General features: G+C 45.0%; 1 protein-coding gene across 2 annotated transcripts; it reads left to right on the top strand.

Moving 5' to 3' along the window:
• The first annotated feature begins 3,206 nt into the window (after window positions 1–3,206).
• On the top strand, window positions 3,207–15,470 carry RRM2B (ribonucleotide reductase regulatory TP53 inducible subunit M2B). 2 transcript variants are annotated; one of them, XM_003205215.4, is made up of 9 exons: window positions 3,207–3,369; window positions 3,477–3,626; window positions 5,225–5,341; window positions 6,230–6,363; window positions 7,357–7,451; window positions 9,377–9,510; window positions 11,687–11,791; window positions 12,776–12,889; window positions 13,338–15,470. In XM_003205215.4, the coding sequence occupies exons 1-9, from the start codon at window positions 3,310–3,312 to the stop codon at window positions 13,488–13,490; spliced, it is 1,062 nt and encodes a 353-aa protein (XP_003205263.2). In that variant the 5' UTR covers window positions 3,207–3,309; the 3' UTR covers window positions 13,491–15,470. The 2 variants fall into 2 exon arrangements, with proteins under 2 accessions (XP_003205263.2, XP_010707488.1); XM_010709186.3 differs by lacking the exons at window positions 3,207–3,369; window positions 3,477–3,626 and adding an exon at window positions 4,786–4,868.
• Window positions 15,471–19,615: the final 4,145 nt, after the last annotated feature.

Below are 19,615 nucleotides of genomic sequence, written 5' to 3'. Positions count from 1 at the left end.
GGGTTCGGTGGGCTGCCCGCGCGGCTGGCCTCCGTGTAGGGAAGTGTGAGCCGGAAGGAGAGGGCGGGGAGAGTCCTCTCCTTACCGCTGCGGGCCTGAAGGACTCTGCTGGGGAGCTGCCCGAGGCCCTTTCTGCGTCCTCGGGGCACGGTCTGCACAGCCGGGCCTGAGAGCGTGAAGCTGCCGGTGTGTGGGCAGGAATATACCTGGTCCTTCCAAAGGCTGCGTTCTGGCCGTACCCGAGCTGATGGAAACTGGGATGTGCTGTATTAAATACAAGCCTGAAATACGCATCTGTACACGCACACTTATTTCTTTAATCAGTATTGTGCTATTCCCCTAATGCAGTTGGCTTACTCTAGCCTGCCAGAAACAATTAGCAGAGCTATGTTCTTCCCTCTGGGGTGCAGGGGATCTCCCTGGTCAGGTAAACCCATCTGCTGCACATGGTGCCTCCGCTGCCCAGCGCTGCCCCAGGCCTTTGGGAGCCTGTGGCTTATACAGCAGCATGGAAGGCATGTTTCCTTGTGCATCCCAAGGGATTTTTTAGACATGGGCCTGTTGTATCAGCAACACATGATCACAACCTGCCGGTGCTCTTCTTTCTCTTTGCTGTAACTAATGGAAGGCACATAGCTAAAATTGGTGCTGGGACTGGTGCTTTTTCATGTCTTTGTAGGCAACGCGGACAGTGGGATTGAGTGCATCCTCAGCAGGTTTGCAGATGACACACTAGAGAGAAGGGATGTCATCCAGAGGGAGCTGGACAGGCTTGAGAGGTGGGCCCATGCCAACCTCATGAAGTTCAACAAAGCAAAGTGCAAGGTCCTGCACCTGGGTCAGGGCAATCTCAAGCACAGGTACAGGCTGGGTGGAGAATGCCTTGAGAGAAGCCCTGAGGAGAAGGATTTGGGGGTCCTGGTTGATGAAAGATTTAATGTGTGCCAGCAATGTGCACTTGTAGCCCTGAAGGCCAACCATATCCTGGGTTGCATGAAGAGAAGTGTGACCAGCAGGTCGAGGAAGGTGATTCTGCCCCTCTTCTTTGCTTTTGTGAGACCCCACCTGGAGCACTGTGTCCAGTTCTGGGGCCCCTAACACAATAAACATGGAGCTGTTGGAATAGGTCCAGAGAAGGGCCACAGAGATGATCGGAGGGCTGGAGCACCTCCTCGATGGGGACAGGCTGAGAGAGCTGGGGCTTTTTAGCCTAGAAAAGGCTCTGAGGAGACATTATAGCGGCCTTCCAGTACCTGAAGGGGGCCTACAGGAAAGCTGGGGAAGGACTTTCTATATGGGCATATAGCGACACAGTGAGGGGAAATGACTTTAAACTGGAAGAGGACAGATTTAGACTAGATGTTAGGAAGAAATTCTTCACTGTGAGTGTGGTGAGACACTGGAACAGGTTGTCCCCTCCCTGGAAGCACTCAAGACCGGACTGAATGGGGCTGTGAGCAGCCTGGTCTAATGGGAGGTGTCCCTGTCTATAGCAGGGAGTTGGAACTGTATGATCTTCAATGTCCTTTCCAACCAAAGCCATTCTATGAGATACTTGCATGTATAGTCCAGCAGGCACTGCTGTAGGGCAGTGATTTTCTGTATATATATAGTAATATTTTCCTAGTATGCTGAATATGAAATTCATGGAAAGAATTTCAGTACCACTAGGCAATCTTCTTTATATGTTGGGTTTATTGACTTCACTAGCAGTACTTAACCTGCAGCAGTTGCAGAATAACTGGAGTTTGTTTGGTGAAAGGCTGGGAATGTAGAGTGGAACCTCTTTCATACGCCATGAGGCTGGGAGAGCTCAGTCTGCTTGGAGAAAATAGAGGAAATGGAGCCAGACTTCTCAGTGGTGCTGGTGCCAGTGACAGGGCAGGAGGCAGTGACTGAAGGTTCCACTTATGCATTAAAATCTCACTTTCTTGCTGTTCAGGGGGTCAAACACTGGCACAGGTTGCACAGTGAGGTTGTGGAGATCTCATCAGTGGAGATGCTCAGACTGCCAACTGGACATTGCCTTGAACAACCTACTGACTGTACTTTGTACAACACCATGAGATTAAGGAAAAAACCCAGGGTGCTGAATGGAAGCAGGAGGTGTACGGGCTGTGCGAAGATTACCTCCCCAGCTCTGTGTTCCCCTACTGCTTTCTTGGGGTCAGAAAGGCAGGACTGGGACTGTGTCATGCCCTTGTTGCACAAGGGGACAGCAAAGGGAGCCCTGGCAGTGATCAGCTTCTACTGTACCACAGAAGTAGAAATCGGAGAGTCATCTGTGTTTGTTCAGCTGGGTTGTACCAGGGGATGTACCGAGTTAACAAACAGGCTTGGTGGGAAGTATTACTCTGATAAAGTTTTTGCTTGTAGGAATGAAGTTCAGAACTGAGAGACAGCACCATGTCACAGCAGGATTTGCCTCCTGTGAACGCAGAGACAGAGCATGTGTGCAGTACTCCATCCTCAGAAGAGCTTAGATGATATTGAGGGTGCACAGAGAGGGAGTCCCCAGCACGGTGTGTTCTCTGTGGACCAATTCTTCCTTGTTCATAGAATCACAGAATGGCCTGGATTGAAAAGGACCTCAAAGATCATCTAGTTTCGACTCCCCTGCCATGGGGACCAACTATGCCAGGCTCCCCAGAGCCACATCCCATTCTTACATTTTTAAAAATTATAGCTATTTTTTAAACTGTTATCACTTTCTAGTTCTGCAGAGTGGTCCTTCTCGGGGAGCTCTCACTGTGAGCCTTTAACTCCTGGAAGCCATGCTCCATTTCCCTGCCACTGGGGCTCTCCAGTCTTCCTGGCCTGCTTCTTCTGTTACCTTTTTGTGCTGTGTGCTGACAGCACTACTGGCATGCTGTTAGAGGCCACTGGGAAAGACACACACTCTTGCCTCAGTGTTAATCTCCAGTTTTCTTGCTGTGCCTTCCCTCCACTTCTATACACCAGAAGTATTTTCCAGGTTATCTTTCTACATGATGGGCCCTGTGTGCTGCTTTTTGAATGGTGCAGGAACAGCACACTGGGGTTAGGAAGCGGAATGGGGATGTGTGATGCCAGGTGCAGGCTGTCCTTGAGGAGCTGTTGGGCAGCACTGTCACCTTGCATGCGTCCCCACCATGTTTGATGGCATCTTTTGAGGGCGCAGTGCAAGTGCAGCTGCAGTTTCCTCCTCGTTCTGCAGAGAAGTGTTTGCTTTGGCATTTGAGAGGTGCAGCTGCTCAGGAACTGGTTGATGTGAGAAGTGCAGGACAGAGCAGGGCAGGAAGGCAGTGCTGCCGCCTGAGCAGGGCACGAATGGAGGGCGAAGGGTTGAGCACCCCAGGGAAGGGTGATGCAGCTGCCTGTGGGGAGTGGGTGAGTGTCTGCCTGAGACAGTGGACTTTTGGGCTGTATTTTTGTGACAGAGGGAAAAGTAGGGAATAGTAACAGCAGCCTTAACCAGGACTGTGCTTTATCTTCAGAGCTCCTCTCCAAGTGAAAATGGCTTGAAACTTCACGAGGAACCTCTTCTCAGAAAAAATCCTCGTCGGTTTGTCATCTTCCCCATCCAGCACCCGGACATATGGAAAATGTACAAACAGGCCCAGGCCTCCTTTTGGACGGCAGAAGAGGTGAGCTCTGGGATATGGAGCCTGGAGTGTCATTCTTAGCTCTGCTACTGGCTTGTGTTTTGTATGGGTTGGGGGTTAATTTTATTGAACATGAGGCGCCTGCACCAGAGTAGGACTCTCTTCAGGGTCGGTGGAAGGAAAGCTGCTTCCATCAGGTGGTTCAGCTGCCTGGTTTGAGTGTTTGGTTTAGGATCAGGTGGGATTGTATCCTGGGGCACTTCTCTGGGTATAGAGGGAGCCTGTGTCAGGCTGTGATCTGCTGTGGTCACTGTGCCTGCAGCTACCTCCTCGCTCATGTAAAAGGTTCTGAGCAATTTCATGAGAATGCTGCTCTTTAATATTAGGCACTTATTTTTCAGAAAGGTGGTGATAATCAGAAATACTTGCTAACAGTGCATGTAATTTGCTGGTGAGTGCCCTGGTTAGATGCTCGTCACCATGCTGGAACTGACTGTGAGTTAGGACATGTCATTTTCCTTGAGATTGCTGATTAGCCAGACTTGAGCAGTACTTAGCTCACTGCACTTGCAGCAATGGAGACTTCTGGATTTGCATGGATTACGTGCCAGGTGAGCAGCTTGTTGCAGCTCAAAGTTTCTGTAGTCTTTTTTCATCTGTGAGCAGAATTCTGCAATTGCTAAGGACTGACAGACTCTAAATAGTCCAGAAAGCATCCTGGGATGGCAATACTGTGTAGACTTCATTCCACTGTCTGCTGGGGATGTTGCTGTCTGATGTCAGTAGAAGTTGATTTAAACAGTTATGAAACACTGAAACTCCTGCCTGAATAGCACTACTCTTACTTATCACTGGTTCCTTCTTCCACTGTCCTCCCATCTGTCATCACATTTCCAAATGAATTGGAAAGTTAGATGTAAAATTGGTTTGTGTGTATTTATGCATGAGCATGCATATATATATACATACATAAATTGTATGCACGCACACAATTCTAAAAGCTTTTTTAGGCCTTGCTGCAGTTTTCCCATCTGGCCCTGCGTAACTGCTGCTGCGGCTCAGAAATCCCTCAGAAACAAACAGACAAAGAAAGGTGGCCAATGCTGAGGAGCTTGTGGTTTTCTGCCATGGTGAGAACCAAGTGGCAGTGCAGTTCCACAGTATCTACACAAGCTCTTCTGGGGTGTCCTGGAGGCTGAACACCTGTCAAAGGCAACATTGCCTTCCATGCATCTTTTGGCACACTTAGGCACAGGTTTCTTGCAGTACCAGCATTTATTTCAAGTAGGTTTGTAAATGTCTCAGAGAGAGATCTGCTTGTTGTTGCATGTTCATACTCATGCCACTAAGATACTGATGCTTTTTGGAATCTGCTTTATTCATAACATGGAATAAAAACAATGTATATTGAATTACAATAGCGTAAACTGCAAAGCAAACACAGGATGTTGCTGTTGCAGATAGACAGCAGTAGTGCAGTTGATATTCGCACATATTTAAATCCTGTACATGCAAAGATTGTGAAAGCCAGTGCCAAAGCTCTGTCTCAGTTATTTGACGAGGCCACTTTTGTTCCTACAGAATAACAAGCACAAAGGGATGGTAACTTTCTTTTTCTTTTTTTTCTCTCTTTTCATTAGGTTGATTTATCAAAGGACCTTCCTCACTGGAACAAGCTAAAACCAGATGAAAAGTACTTTATCTCTCATATTCTCGCCTTCTTTGCAGCCAGTGATGGAATTGTAAATGAGAATCTGGTGAGAAAACCTTACAGTTTGAATACTTACTTTATTAGCTTTTGGTTTTCTCATATTAATGCATAAGATTATTAAATGAGTGTATTTTCTTCCCATCTTCTCACCTTTGCCAAAGGAAGTAAGCAGCTTGTTCTGCTCATTGTCTGAGATACACTGGAGCCGCTGTTGTCAGCAGGACTCCAAATGATGCCTCTTGAACACTGTTTTGAAGCTCAGACTTCTGCCTGACTGTGTTCGTCTGCAGTTAGTGGTGAATTAATAGAACCCATGCTTCTTCACATACCTGCATTAGATGAGAAGTAGCAGCTGATTGTGCTGTGCCGTGCTCTGTGTTCTTTATTTAGGTGAAACTCATGTTGCTCTCACTAAATGGCATCCTGGAATATTTCAGGCATATGGGTGGGTGCTGTCAAAATGATGGGGAAACCTTTCTGCTGAAATCACTTCTGGGCTGCAGAATGTCTCACTGCAGGTTATTGTTAGACCAGAAATGCTCATTGTAGATCTTGAGTATCTGTAACGTAGATTATATGACAATAAATTTTTGTATATTGCATGAACATGTCATACTATTTACTTTTTAATGGTGAACAGAAAGTATGAGGCTTTGTTTGCTATGAAGCTTTTACTGTTGCATCGTTTTGCTCTTTTCTTCCTGTGAGTGCCATCACACATCACTGCTGTTCTTACACAGTGTGCATAGCAGGTGTCTTTACTTCTAGCTGACTTTCTCTATTTGCCACACCTATCCTACTGACATATTTGTTAATAAAGTAGGGCTGAATTTCTCCCTTCCCTTCTCTGTTGCACAGGTGTGTTGTCTCTCTTATTCAGCTCAAGCAGGACCAGTTTTGCTGTACTCACTGTCATGCTTTTTGGTTTTGGTAGGTGGCACGCTTTAGTCAGGAGGTGCAGATCCCAGAAGCTCGTTGTTTCTATGGCTTCCAGATTCTCATTGAGAACGTTCACTCAGAGATGTACAGCTTGCTTATAGACACTTACATCAAAGATCCTGAGAAAAGGTCAGTTTCTGAATGTGCTGCAGAGCCAAGGGAAATCTTTTAGCTAGTCTGGTGGCACTGTGGCTGGGTGGTAACAGCTAGTTTTCTGTTTCACAGTTACTGGAGAGCTTCCTTAGAGCTTTCTGGGCCATCACTCCTGGCCCCCAAAACGAAGGGAAGTATTACTGACCAATGACCTTCCACAGGAGTGTTCAAAAGGCTGGTTAATATTTGTGATTGCAGGCAGTGCAGTCTGTGAAACTCTGTTAAGCATTAAACAGCCTCCTTGTGGTTATTGTGCTCCAGGGGTACTTGCAACTGCCGTTTGTAACATATGTTGATCAATGCCTTGCATCCTTTCAGCTTTTTTATCATCAGTTGCTTTTCCATGCAACAAGAGCGACTTATTTTTAAAGAACTGGTTTGTTAGGAGAGCCCCCACACCTTTGTGGTCTGCAGATGTGCCTAGTTGAAAAGATAATACATTTGGAAAAAAGCACTTTCCAAATTGTGGTGATGGTCAGACAGAGCTCAGTTCCCACGGTGGCATCCTATGTGTTGAAATAGTGTCCTGCAACCCCACAGTACAGGGCTGGCAGGAGGTTTTCTTTGAGGTGCTTAGCATGGGAACCGATCTTGTGCTTGTGGGACTTGTCCGATTCCTTTTGTGGAACAGGGAGAGGTAAGGGTTATCTCCTTGAGCAGGGTCAGGCTGCTGTCTGTCTTGGTCTGAGAGCCAGCAGAGTCTGGTGGATGGTCCCACTGGTATTGAAGGTTTGTGTTCCCTTCCCATCTCTGCAGCTCTTCTGAGACCTTGGGTACACCACTTTCTGCACATCTGCCTCCTTATTCTGCTTCTTGTCAGACATCATCATCCCTTCAGGGCAGGAACTTGGGTAATTTCCAAGCTTATACGTAATGGGTTCCACTTTCTGGTGTAGACAATCAGGACAGATATACATAAATCCATTCTTTGCTTTATTATTCTGGTGTTCTCTTTTTTTTCTTTTGTAGGGATTTCTCATTTAATGCTATTGAAACAATGCCTTGTGTCAAGAAAAAAGCAGACTGGGCTCTGAAGTGGATTGAAGACAGACATTCCACTTTTGGTGTGTATCTTCTTAAAAACTTGTTTCTCTTGCACATCATGAAGTTGGTTCCTATTTTGTACTCCACTGTTAAGAACTGAACAGCTGAAGCCTTGTAAGTCCAGGCTTTCTTTGTGTGCACGTTCAGATAGACAAATTTGTGTGATATTATCGTTTTTTTCTTTTTTTGTCAACATTATGAATGAACTTGGAAAAAAAAAAGATTCAGGAGTCATCTCTCTCTCTCTTTTCTGGCTCACTGTTGTGACTAGATTTCCAGCTACTGTGTGTCATCTCAGAGCTGGGTCACTAGGTCAGTTTCCATCAGAATGGGTGCAGGACATCCGTGCTAATGTTCAGCTTGTAATGTTAACTTTAAAGTATGTGTTGTATCTGAAATGAATGGTGGGCAGACAGGTGAATTTTCTGAAAGAAATATCCTCTATGCTTGACGAAAGTATAGGAGATGGTGAGATTTGGCAAGACTAAGAAAATGAATGTCATTCTGCATATCATTGTTTTGCACCATCCATTGTTCACAGCTTTTGTTCTGGGCGTAGCTCTTTTCAGAACAGTAGATTCTGTTGTCCTGAAGTGTCCTTCTGCCTCCTTAGTCTGGCTTTGCTTGCTTTATGTTGAGTCTCCTCATCTCCTTCATTCAGCTCCTGTCAGCATGGGGCGTGCAAGGAATCAGGTTTCCTGACTGTAAAAGCAGTGTCCTTTTTCTTTCTTTCTCTTTATTTGTAATTCTTCTCTTCCTAATTTTGTAAAGTGTGTTTCTATTCTTCTCCTTTTTTCACCTTACTGAGAAAAGTTACCCAATCTTAAAAGATTCTGGGGGCCTGGACCTTATTCATATGGATTGTGAGATATGTTATCTGAAAGAGGCATGCTTAGTTAGTGTTAGTGCTTCCTTCCAGACTGGAAGGCTGGCCTTCAACAGGGTAGCTGTGTTTGATTTCTTACACTGAGGGATTAGTTGCTATGTTTATTCTGTGGACTCTCAGCCTCCCAGTGTGCGCAGACGTCATGTGGTGCTGCTGACAGGAGATTTGGTTTCAGCATAACTCATTTATATGAATGATAGTGAGGTGGAATGCAGTAAAAAACATTGGTGTCCAGGAGATGTTTATGCAGCATATCTCCCCTCTGTCTAGAGCTAACCTTGCAAATTTTAGTGTTGTCAGATAAATCCTTTCTTAGTAACTTCTGTGATACTTTTAAGTACATGTTGAATTTCTTCAGATAAGCCAGCAGGTGGCATTTGCATCTCATTTGAGGAAGCAGAACAGATGGAATTTGGAGTTCATTGTTTTTATTTTTTAAAAACAAAAGTCTGTGCAGTTCTCAGTGGTGAAAAAGACAGCAGCGTTTAATGCAAAAGTTCTGCATATTGAAATATACTCAAGAATCTTCTGGAGTTGTTTAAAATAGAGCATATGCAATCAGATAGTCTTGTAGTCTGAAGAAACACATTCCTGTAGAGAACAGAAAGAACTGTTAATGCTTTGATTTTCTTGGATGAAAGATGGAATAACATAAATATTTGTGACATGGTGGAGGTTTTTTGTTTATTTTATAGGAGCTTTTCCCCGTTCTGTATATTAGCTACACAGCCATTTTTCTGCCTCTTTAGAGAAAGAGATAAAGCTGTACTAATACCTTACCTGCTTCTGACACTTGTGGCTTTTCACTTCTCATTTTCCTGCAGCAGTTTCAGTGGGTACTCTGTTTCTCTTCTGCTTGGGGTTGCCTGTGGCTAAGTTCTGTTGCACATGTTGACCTTCTGTGCCATAGGATCTGCTGAAAGATGTGGTCAGCTACAGCACCTGGTGTGGCAGCAGATACTTCCCCTCCAGCATCAGTCTGTTTGATGCAAATGGTGCACTGTGCTGACTGGCAATACACTCTTTCATGTCTAACGGAAAATGTGTTATGTTAAACAGGTGAGAGAGTGGTTGCCTTTGCTGCAGTTGAAGGCATCTTCTTTTCGGGTTCATTTGCTGCTATATTTTGGCTGAAGAAGAGGGGCCTGATGCCTGGATTGACTTTCTCCAATGAACTTATCAGCAGAGATGAGGTAATGTATTGTGTCCTACATACTGTCTTTGAAGAAAAGTGAGTTTCAAGAAGGGCAGAATTGCATTTATAAATATCCTATAGTTTTGCTAGAGCAAGTCAACTCTGTGAAGGTGGGTAAGCTTGGAGCAAGCTGAAAAGCAGAAAGGGAACAAAGCAGGTGAGTGGGTGCAGAAGTAGCATCTGAGCAGGGATGGGTGAAAGAGCGAATCCAGCAGTGAGTAGGGGATGCATGTCTGGGAGTGGTGAAACTCAGCTGATAGTGCTGGAGGTCGAGGTCTCTTATCCCACCCCCAAGCCCCCCCAGTTAAGGATCCCACAGTTTGCAAACAGCCACCTGGCCAGCTGTGGATGAGCTGCTGCAGAATCAGCAGATATTGGTCCTCTCTGTGTCCTTACCCTACTACACAGGAATAAAATCTCCTGGGAGGAAGCAGCTGCAGATCCGCGTTACAGCGGGGTGCCTTTAAGCTGCAGATGTGAAGTGTCTGAGGGGTGCATGTCAGTGCACTGAAGGTGGGCTGTGAGACTGTGTCCTCATGAGTGCCCTTTCTTTTCACTGTTGCCTACTAGTTGGCAGCAGTTCCCTATGGCTGAGGCTTGTCTGTAAGGCAGCACACAATTTATGGCACTATCAGCACTGAAAAAGCAGCAAGATCAGTGTTATTTGCAAGATAAATCTGCTAACAATTGAACTTATCAGAGTTCTAAAGGTCTAAAAGAATAAAGAGCTTTATCATAATGGAAGTAATCTCTGTGGGTTAGATTAAACCGATTTGAAAGGAGACATCTTGTGAGATGTCTTTAATTTGAAAGACTTTTGTTGAAGAAAATGCTACAACTGGTAAATAAGGCCAAACAATTCTTCAGCCTTGATTTCCTTGTGTCTTTTGTTTCTGTGAGTCATCATGAGCTGATCCATTCAAATAAGGAAATATTTCTTTGTTAGAAAGATGACTTGCAGATGAATGGAATGCAGGTTCCCACTACAGCAGTACAACTGCTTCTCTGCAGTGTTGAACACAGAAAGGTGTAGGATTTTTTGGCATATTTCCAACAGCAAAGCTGTTGATTATGAAGAGTAAGGCACTGTCCACACTGCACCTGCATCAAAAAACAGGAAATACTGTTAAAAAGCAGTGACAGTTAAAGAATCTACACTGGAAAACTACAACATGAACGTTTTCTGATGCATCTGAGCAGATAAATGATGCTCAGAATGGTTTTGAGCTGCAGACTCCTTGAGCTGCAAAGAACTCTCATTCATAGAGGTACCAACCTGCCCGAGGCAGCGGTCAGCAGAGCACACTGGTTTGACCAAGAAGCCATTCACTTCCTGCTGGTGGTCCTGCCCTGCAGCAGACAACTGATGTGTCCATGGCAGGAGTGTGTGTGCCAGATAATATGGTTTCAGGACTCTTTCATGACCTGAAGCATGCAGATTTCATAGCCTTTTTGAAAAACCTTTTGCTTCCAGATTTTGATTTAACCCTCGTTCATGGTGACAGTGGGTTGTCTTTTTTACCCACAGCCTGCCAGATCATGCTGACTAGTTTGCACTCTGAATGTGCCCTCATGGTACTCGTTGTGCTTTAATCACTGCGTTGTCAAGAGGAGAGGCATGGTATCACAGTGCTCATTTGGAATGAGTGCAATTTGTTGGGCTCTGTGTTGGGTAGCTGGGTAAAATGTACAGGCTTATGTTTGGTGGGTTGAATTGAGATGTGGAAACAAATATTACAAATCTATAGTTGGCCTGGTAGCAAGTCCTTCACACTAACTGCATTCACACTAACTGCATTTTGTGTGGAGAAAGAGATGACTTATCTCTGATTTGATGACTCTAATCTGAATCTACTCTTGAAAATGCTGTAAGGAAAAGCAAGGGAAGAAAGGCTACTGAGAAAATAAAGATTGATGCGTAGATATCTCAAAATCAAGAATGGCTAGCGAGTTTATGCTGACTGACATATTTCTGCAGGTCCATGTGTAGGAGTCTTTCCACAAAAGCATCTCTGATAGGAGGCAGGAACCCAGCATGGCTCTCTACTCTACTCTACTTAGCAGTAGAACAACTTAGGAAGCTTAAACCTAAATTGAGGCTGCCTCTAATTAAGAGCAAACTGTGTGCAGTAGGGAAAAACTCTCTTAGTTGTTGTTGTTCTCTGTTATTTCAGGGTCTACACTGTGATTTTGCTTGTCTGATGTTCCATTATTTAGTGAACAGACCATCAGAAGAGAGGGTCCGGGAGATCATTGTTAATGCTGTTGAAATTGAACAGGTAAGTCTGGTCAGGGCAATATCATGAGCAGCACAGCAGGAAATGTATGTGCAAAAATAAATTAACTTCTAACTTTTGGAATTTCATATTTAATGCTTGGATCCCTGATGCGTTGTACCATTCTTTCCCTCTTCCTTAACTGTGACAATAAAAAGCAGACACTTTCTGATACAGCTGTCAAGTAACTGTGAGAAGCTGAAGCTGGCAAGCTGCTTTCTTCCTCAAAAGCCAAAAAGAAGAAAACATTCTCTCTTGGAGAAGAGTTGTTTACTTCTGACCTTTAGGATCTTTGTTTCTCCCTACTCATATACGCATACCTGTTTGTCCTCTGTGAGAGCCCAGGGTCTGTTCTGGGTGTGGGTACAGTGGGTTAGTGTGTTCCAACTTTAAAAAAAAATTGCTGTTCTTTCATAGGAAGTGGTACCCAACTTCAGCTACGTGTTTCTGCATTGCGGAGTGTTTTGCAGGACTGTAGTTTACCCTTTCTTTTCTGTTGTCATCTAACTGCTATGATGATAACACATGCCCTGGTCTTGCCTTACAGCCATGAAAGGTCTTGCATCAGTGCCTAAACATGCATATGGTTGAACTCAGTGCTTGTGTATCACTGTCCTCTGGTTTGTTGTTCTGGAATGGCTGGAAGCCAAGGAGAACTGGAGATTTCTGGGTCTATTCCTTCTCCCACTCCTCTGGTCTGTAGGTTTTACTGAAGCTTGGGATCTAGTGGGGAAAAAAAAGGAGGGGAGCACTCATAAAAATTCTTGTATCTTTTCCAGAAAAAGTGCTAAAAATAAAGGAAGATACAAGCAACTACTGGAAGCAGGAGATACTTGTTGAATTTAGTGATGCAAGTTATTTATTCAGACAACTGCCTGGGGAGCCTGGAATATCACAAATTGTGTTACTGTGAAACACAGGTGTCTTCTCTCCTTTTCTCCTCTTAAATTTCATTTCTCTAAATGTCATCTGTATTTTAACTTCCAGGAGTTTCTCACAGAGGCATTACCTGTAGGTCTGATTGGAATGAATTGCACTTTGATGAAGCAGTATATTGAATTTGTTGCAGATCGGTTACTAATGGAGCTTGGATTCTCAAAGGTAAGAGATGAAACTGCAGAAATGCTGGCCTGCTGGAGCAGCCCAGGAAAGCTGTCAGCAAAAGTGCTTTCCTGATGTACCTGCAAGCAGGTTGCTTTTAGTGCTTGTACTTCTGTGAGTGACAGATGAAACCACAACATTAATATATGTGCTTCCATATTTAAAAAAGCAAGAATAGTTCAGGCCATTGTTTCTCTTCAGTTGCTCTGCAGGTTTGTGTTGGGAAATTATGCTGTGCTCTTAGAAGGCTGACAAACATCTCACACAGAGGAGCTTCAAACTTCTGGGGGCACACAGTATTGAACTTGCTTACATTGCACCCATAAATTCTACAGCATATTACAGTGAGGGATAATCTAATCTGAAATATATATATATATACACATATATTTGTTACACATTGTTACCTTTTCAAAATCAGCAGTGTAATAATGTTTATTTTCCCCAGGTTTTTCATGCAGAAAATCCTTTTGATTTCATGGAGAATATTTCTCTGGAAGGAAAAACAAATTTCTTTGAGAAGCGGGTTTCGGAGTATCAGCGTTTTGCTGTTATGGCAGAAACAATGGACAATGTTTTCACTCTGGATGCAGATTTTTGATGCCTTGGCAAATTAGCACTGACTGTCTTCCTCTCCCCATCTCACTTTCTGCCATGAAGTTGTCTCCATTTCCTCTGCTGGAGTTGGAGTCTACTGGGATTTTTTTCCTGGGTTTTCATGTTGGTTTTTTTTTGAAGAGTAAAATGCATTTTGCTCTGTGTCACTAAGAAAAAAGAAAAAAAAAAAGGAATTCTTTTTAAAAAAATTGTAGGGCTTTTAAAAGGACAGCCTTTTTAATATTCATGTGGTTAATCTGCTGTAATTGCTGTCTTTAAAGATGATCTTGGTACTGCTACTTTTTTAAAGACTTCTGTACTGTTTTAAGAAAGCAATCAGCTTACTTACCTCCTATTGTAGTACTTTAGTCTGAAAAACCAGATGATGTATCACTCTGTATATATGTTGCTTTAAATTATTTTCATGGTTACTATTTTCATGTTTATAAATCTGATCGACAGTAAAAGCTCTTCCCTTTTGTCCTGCTGCAGATAGAGTAATAGGGCATTCTGAGAAGACACGAGTTCAATAAGGTAGGACTTGTTACACCCAGGAATACAGTTTGATCTCTGCATTAACCTGGGTTCTATCTGGAACAGTTTTTACTCAGTTTGCAAGTTTTACTTAGTTGGCTGTCAGTAGGAGTATGAAACAAATACATACAAGTTTTGCATTGCAGCTGTTGTGAAGCATGTCAGCAGACCTTGAGTGGTCCTTGACAAAGCAAGCCTGTTAATAGTGGAGAAAAAATACATCCTGTAGTTCTCTGGCTTGTGCTGTTTTTCACTGCTTCTATGAACAAGTGCCTTATAACAGTTTGTGGTTCTGCCGTGCTGCACAGCTGGAACAGCAAGCACTGGGTGTTGTCTGTACTTTCTCTGTTGTGTTAGGTGGATGTTCTCTCCTTCTCCATTTCATTGTACACTGATGAGAGGGAGAAGGCATATTGCTGCAAGGGGTGGTTCCTTGAGGTGCTACAAACATGCTACTTGAGCTGTGGAGAAGCACCAGTAACGTACTGAGGCACTTCAACTTGTGTGTTTAATGTGAACCACTAAAAGCATTGTCACAGTGGAACTTCTGCAATAAGGTATTAAATCTTACAGAAACAAATCTTGAAGTAGCATGGATTGGCAGCATCTTACAGAGGACTGCTGTTGGGTTTGCGCCCCCAAGATTTGAAGTCCCTTTACACTGCTTGCTGAGAATGGAGCATTTGAAGAAGACATTAAAATACGGCAGTGATAGGGTGGAAGGAATATTATTCATGTACAGGTGGATTGTTTGCAAATAGAGAGGTTTTTTTTCCCCAGGATGACATAAGTGTGAATGAGCTAGACAAAGAGTTCTGCTTTATTAAACCCAAGCATTTTTTCACAAGATTAAGCAATTTGTATAAGAGCTTTTATAAGTCCTTTCTGTTGTTGCAAACATCTTGTGCTGCTCTAAATATACCTGGCATGAGATGAGCTGGCAGCATTTAGTGGTGGTGGGGTGGTACAGGGCTGTTTCTCCAGCAGCCTAGATTAGCCACAGCCCCAGGTAGCTGCGCTCCATGAAGTGAGTTCACTGCAGTAGCATAGTTCCTAGTGTTCACAGCAGAGAAAGCTGTTCATTAGCAGCAAAACTGACTTTTTGTTTGGCCGCAGTAAGATCATGGAATACGTAGTGAGCATATGAACAGGACAGCTTTTTGTTTTTTCCTAGAGAAGAGCTTGCATCATTTGACATAAAGTACTTGTGGGGATAGAGGGAGACCTGGAAAATGCAGAGACAAAAATAGATCTGCTGTCGCTAATGTTCTATAAGTAATGCTCTATAACTGCAAGAGAACTGTGGAATCCAGAATTAAAATCCAGCACCTTTTGCAAATACTGTATTGATGTTGGAAAATATGCTGTAAATGGTTCAGTTGTTGGAGGAATGGAAAATGTTTTGATGTCACTGAAAGAAATAAAAAGCATTTGTTTTGAGTGCTGTCAATTGGGAGTTGGTTTAAAGATGGTTTAAAGATGAAACCATTCTGTGCTCAGATTTTCTAAATGTACACGAGATACCAAAGTGATCACAGCTCATACTCTGTGTGTAAAATATCTGTGTAGTTTCAGTAACACTTGAACATGGACAGGAACATGCCTTGCTTTATTGTGGTCTAAAAGGATATAATTAGGCTGTGCCAGAGAAACTTGTTGTTCTTAGCTGATGGTTTCTGGGAGAAAGCTAAATGTGTCTGTATGCTGTCTTGTGCTTTGTGAGCTCTTGACTTGCTGTTTCTTGTTCCAGAGTATGCAGTTTAGGGAACAGAGAACATTTTTTGTCCTGGAACTTTCTGTATTAAGGAGAAACCTCTTGGGAATCCTTCAGATTCAAAGAAGAAAGACTCCAGGAAAGTAATTTCACTGTGCTGTATCTGATACCTGGAGCTGGAGGGGAGCAGCCCTCTACCTTTTAGCGTGGTTGGCTACTCCTCCCCTGTTCAGTGGCTGGAAAAGTGTTTGTTGGGGGAAAAATACCTGAATATCAAGGAAATGGAGATGTTGACTGAGGTTGTGATCGCAGTGTCTTCTCTTCAAGCTGGCAGCCCGTTAGGAGTGGGGTGCCCAAGTGATTGATATAAGTCCCTGTGCTATTCAGTGTCTTCATAAACTATCTGGATGGTGGGATTGAATGTGCCCCAATGAAGTTTGCCGGTGACACTAAATTAAGTAGGGAAGCAGACACTTCTGAAAGGAGAGCCATCCTACAGCAATATCTTGACAGGTTGAGGGAGTGAGCTAACAAGAACCATATGAAGGTCAGCAAAGACGAGCATTGGATCCTGTGCCTGGGATGGCGTGATCCAGGAGTGTTGGGATCTGCTGGGCTCAATAGCAGCGCTATGGAAAGGAACCGAAGCTCAACAGGATAAATACCATGCTGCTGCTACAAGAAGATGCCAGGAGAAAAGCAGCATTATGCCTTGCCAGCTGTGAAAGGGTACCTAAAGGAGAGCTGTGGGCTCCATCCTGTGCTGGTGGGATGGGTTAGCGCTGCGTGGCACCACGCAGTCCTAGGGCATCACCTTCTGCCCTGCCATTCCACGAGGCCTCGCTGCTTGTCCCACACTAGTCACTTTCTGTGGGCTGAAGTGCAGCTGTTCAGAAGCCTTGAGTAAGGACAACCCCTGCTTTTATAATATCTGCAGCCACCTTTGCAACTCCTCACGTTTTCTTTCAAGCAGAGGAACATGGGTCTGAGGAAAAACAGATAAACCACAGATGCTTAATACAAGCTGATGGCATACTCCCAGTCATCATGAAACTGCTGTGGAGTTCAGTAGGTGGGTGATAATTCTCAGCTCTTGCTGGAAAGAAAAATAGTGAAAAACAGAGTGAGGACCATATGCATAGCCATACCTGGAGGTGCAGCCAGTCCTGGCAAGCTGACACCATTCCCGTACATCGTGGTAGGTAGGCTAAGGGCTGACCAGGGCTGGTTTTCCTCCTGGTGGAGCCCTCGAGTCAGCAAATACTCATTTATCAGCTGCTAAGCTCTCCAGGGCTGGTTCTGGGAGAGAAACATCGGCTGAAGATGCCCACGTGATAACATTACCCATAGCCTGGTATGTTAGCCAGCGGACTGCTTGTGTGATGGGGGTGGCTCTCTGCCCTGCGCTGTGTTCTGCAGAAACAGCACATGCATAAAGCACATGTCAGTATGTACAGGTAGGGAAGCACAGTGCATATATCTGAAGTGAGAGCTGGGGAAAAAGCAGGCCGCGGGGGAGCAGCAGAGCAGTTGGAATTTTTTTCTCTTCTTTGCAGTTGGCAGATCCAGGAGAAGCGTTAATGGGCAAATAGTTTTTATTCGTTTGCTGAAAGCTTCTGGCACTGGAGTCAACTTGAACTTCAGAGCTGCAGGAGATGTTTTGGCTGCCCAGAGAAATTTCTTAGTGCAACTCCAGATTTTTTACTGCCCAAGTACTTCCCTGTGATGCTCAGTGTTGGGCACAGCTGAGCCTCAGGAGGGACTGCCTTCGATTTGTGTTATGAGGAGGGGATCCTCTGTCAGGCAGTGACTGGGGTGCAGGAGCAGCACAGTGCCTGCTCAGCAAACCTTTCCACCTGGAATCTGCCACCACGGCACAATCAGCAGAACTTCCCACTCTACCAAAGCTAGGATGGCAGCATGGTTTGCACCACGCTGGCCTGTGTTTGCCCTTCCAAAGTCTCAGCAGTATTTCAGAGCACAGGTGTGAATTTTTTTTGAAGCGGAAGCCCATGAGGAGGCCTGCAATCTGTGAGCGGCCCTGGGCCCTGCTGAGCCATGCCAGGCCGTGTGGGCCCTGCCCCCACAGGGCAGGCAGCTACCAAAGGGCAGCTGGGAGGGGGTTCCTTTATTTCCCAGTGGCTATCCTCAAGACCTCATCTGCAGCTGATGAATTGTCAGCAGCAGCTGTCCTGATTTTATGGTGGTTGGGATGAAAGGGAGAAACATGAGGCCATAAAAGAGGGCCTTTGACTGGGGATGACTGGGGCCATGTCCATCCCGTGGGGCTGCCCGCTGCCGGCACGCAGCCCTGCAGAGCATGCTGGCAGGAAACCCCACATACATTGCTCTTGGCTCCTGGGGCCGCTTCCGTGGCAGGAAATTTACAGGCTCATAAATGTATCTGAAGGATTTTTAGATTAGCCAATAAACTTTCCAAGGCTCTCGCAGATGTGGTTCTGTCAGGTAAAGGGTTGCATTCCGAGGGTTCCCTCTGGCCAAGCACATAGTGGTGTGGGGCCATGCCCTGTGGTCTGAGCACTACAGAGTAAGCACAGACCTATGGGCAGAGCAGGACTTAGGGGGCCGTGGTGTCAGCCTAGCGGGTGGCATGAAGGCAGCTGCTGTCTGTGGGTGAGGTGGGGATGGCAAGCACTGCGGTTTGCAGCAGCTCTGTGCTAGGGCTCATTCTGTGCCTTTCACTGACTCTGCTTACATCTCCTGCAAGAAAAAAAGAGAGAATCATGCAGAAGGCAAATTTACCAATTAAAAATAAACCCCAGCCCCCTGCTCAGCTGTTCCTTGGCATCTGCTCCCACGCAGCAGCAGCGTCTCAGTGGTCCTGCCGCTGACGGGTGGTTATTTTTTCGTTGTTTTTTCCTGGGGACACAGTCACCAGCTGCTTGGGGCGAGGAGGGATCCTGATCAGGGTGGGAGCAGCCAGAGGTGGGGCTGCGGGGGGGAGGGTGGAGCTATGGAGAGCAGTGGGGCGGAGGTGGGGCTGGCCAGTGGACAAAGTCGTGCTGCATCTGTATTCCTACCCACTTGATAACGTGAATCTTGTTCTGGGAACCTAATTAGTGTGAACTCTGGGCCAGGAGCTGCAGTGGAAGCTGGCTCTGCAAGCATCAGGAGAGGTGAATGAGAGGAATCCCAGTGTGACCTGCTGTAATTGGCACCTTGCTCACATCCTCGCAGTTCTTCCAAGCTCAGGAGTGTCAGTAAGATGAAGTAAGATCTTGCTGTAAATCACATCCATTGATGAATATAATTTATGGAACTCGCAACACAGAGATGAGGGTGAAGTTACAGCTCATTAACTCTTGTTCTCTTGAGGTGTGCAGTATCCTCCTCTCACATTTGTGGACAACATCCAGCACACAGCTCTAGCACTGCATGGTGTGTGGGCTCTGTTTCCAGGTTGAGGGATCCTGCAAGAGCCTGATGGAAGCAGGGGCATCAGTGGGTATGCAGAACATTTGATATGTATTTCCTGGGTATGCTGAAAGACCGGTGCTGTTCACCACTGAGGAGAAGCTGTTGCATTTTTCGATCTTTCTGACAGAATCTTTGATGTTCACTGGCAGAACTTTGCCATTCCTGAAAGTGGCATGAGGAAGCAGTTCAATCAATCATTTATTGTGTTAGAAGATCCAGAAGGAATCACAAAATGTTTGCCGAGTGCTACATCAACCGGGAGCTGTAGGTATCAAGTATACCAGCCATGGTTGCTCTGTAGACATTACATTGCCATTATCTGTTTAACACATTGTTTATATTCTTCCATGGGCATGAGAAAACATGGCTCATGCCTGAATGGCCAAACTTCCCTTCTCCAGTCCCGCAACCACAGTAGGGCTGTGCCCATGTTCCTCACCAGA

The sequence above is a fragment of the Meleagris gallopavo genome, chromosome 3 (assembly GCF_000146605.3).
Source record: "Meleagris gallopavo isolate NT-WF06-2002-E0010 breed Aviagen turkey brand Nicholas breeding stock chromosome 3, Turkey_5.1, whole genome shotgun sequence".
Lineage (NCBI taxonomy): Eukaryota > Metazoa > Chordata > Aves > Galliformes > Phasianidae > Meleagris > Meleagris gallopavo.
Note: the sequence above shows the minus strand (reverse complement) of the source record. Positions and strands in the feature narration are given on the sequence as shown.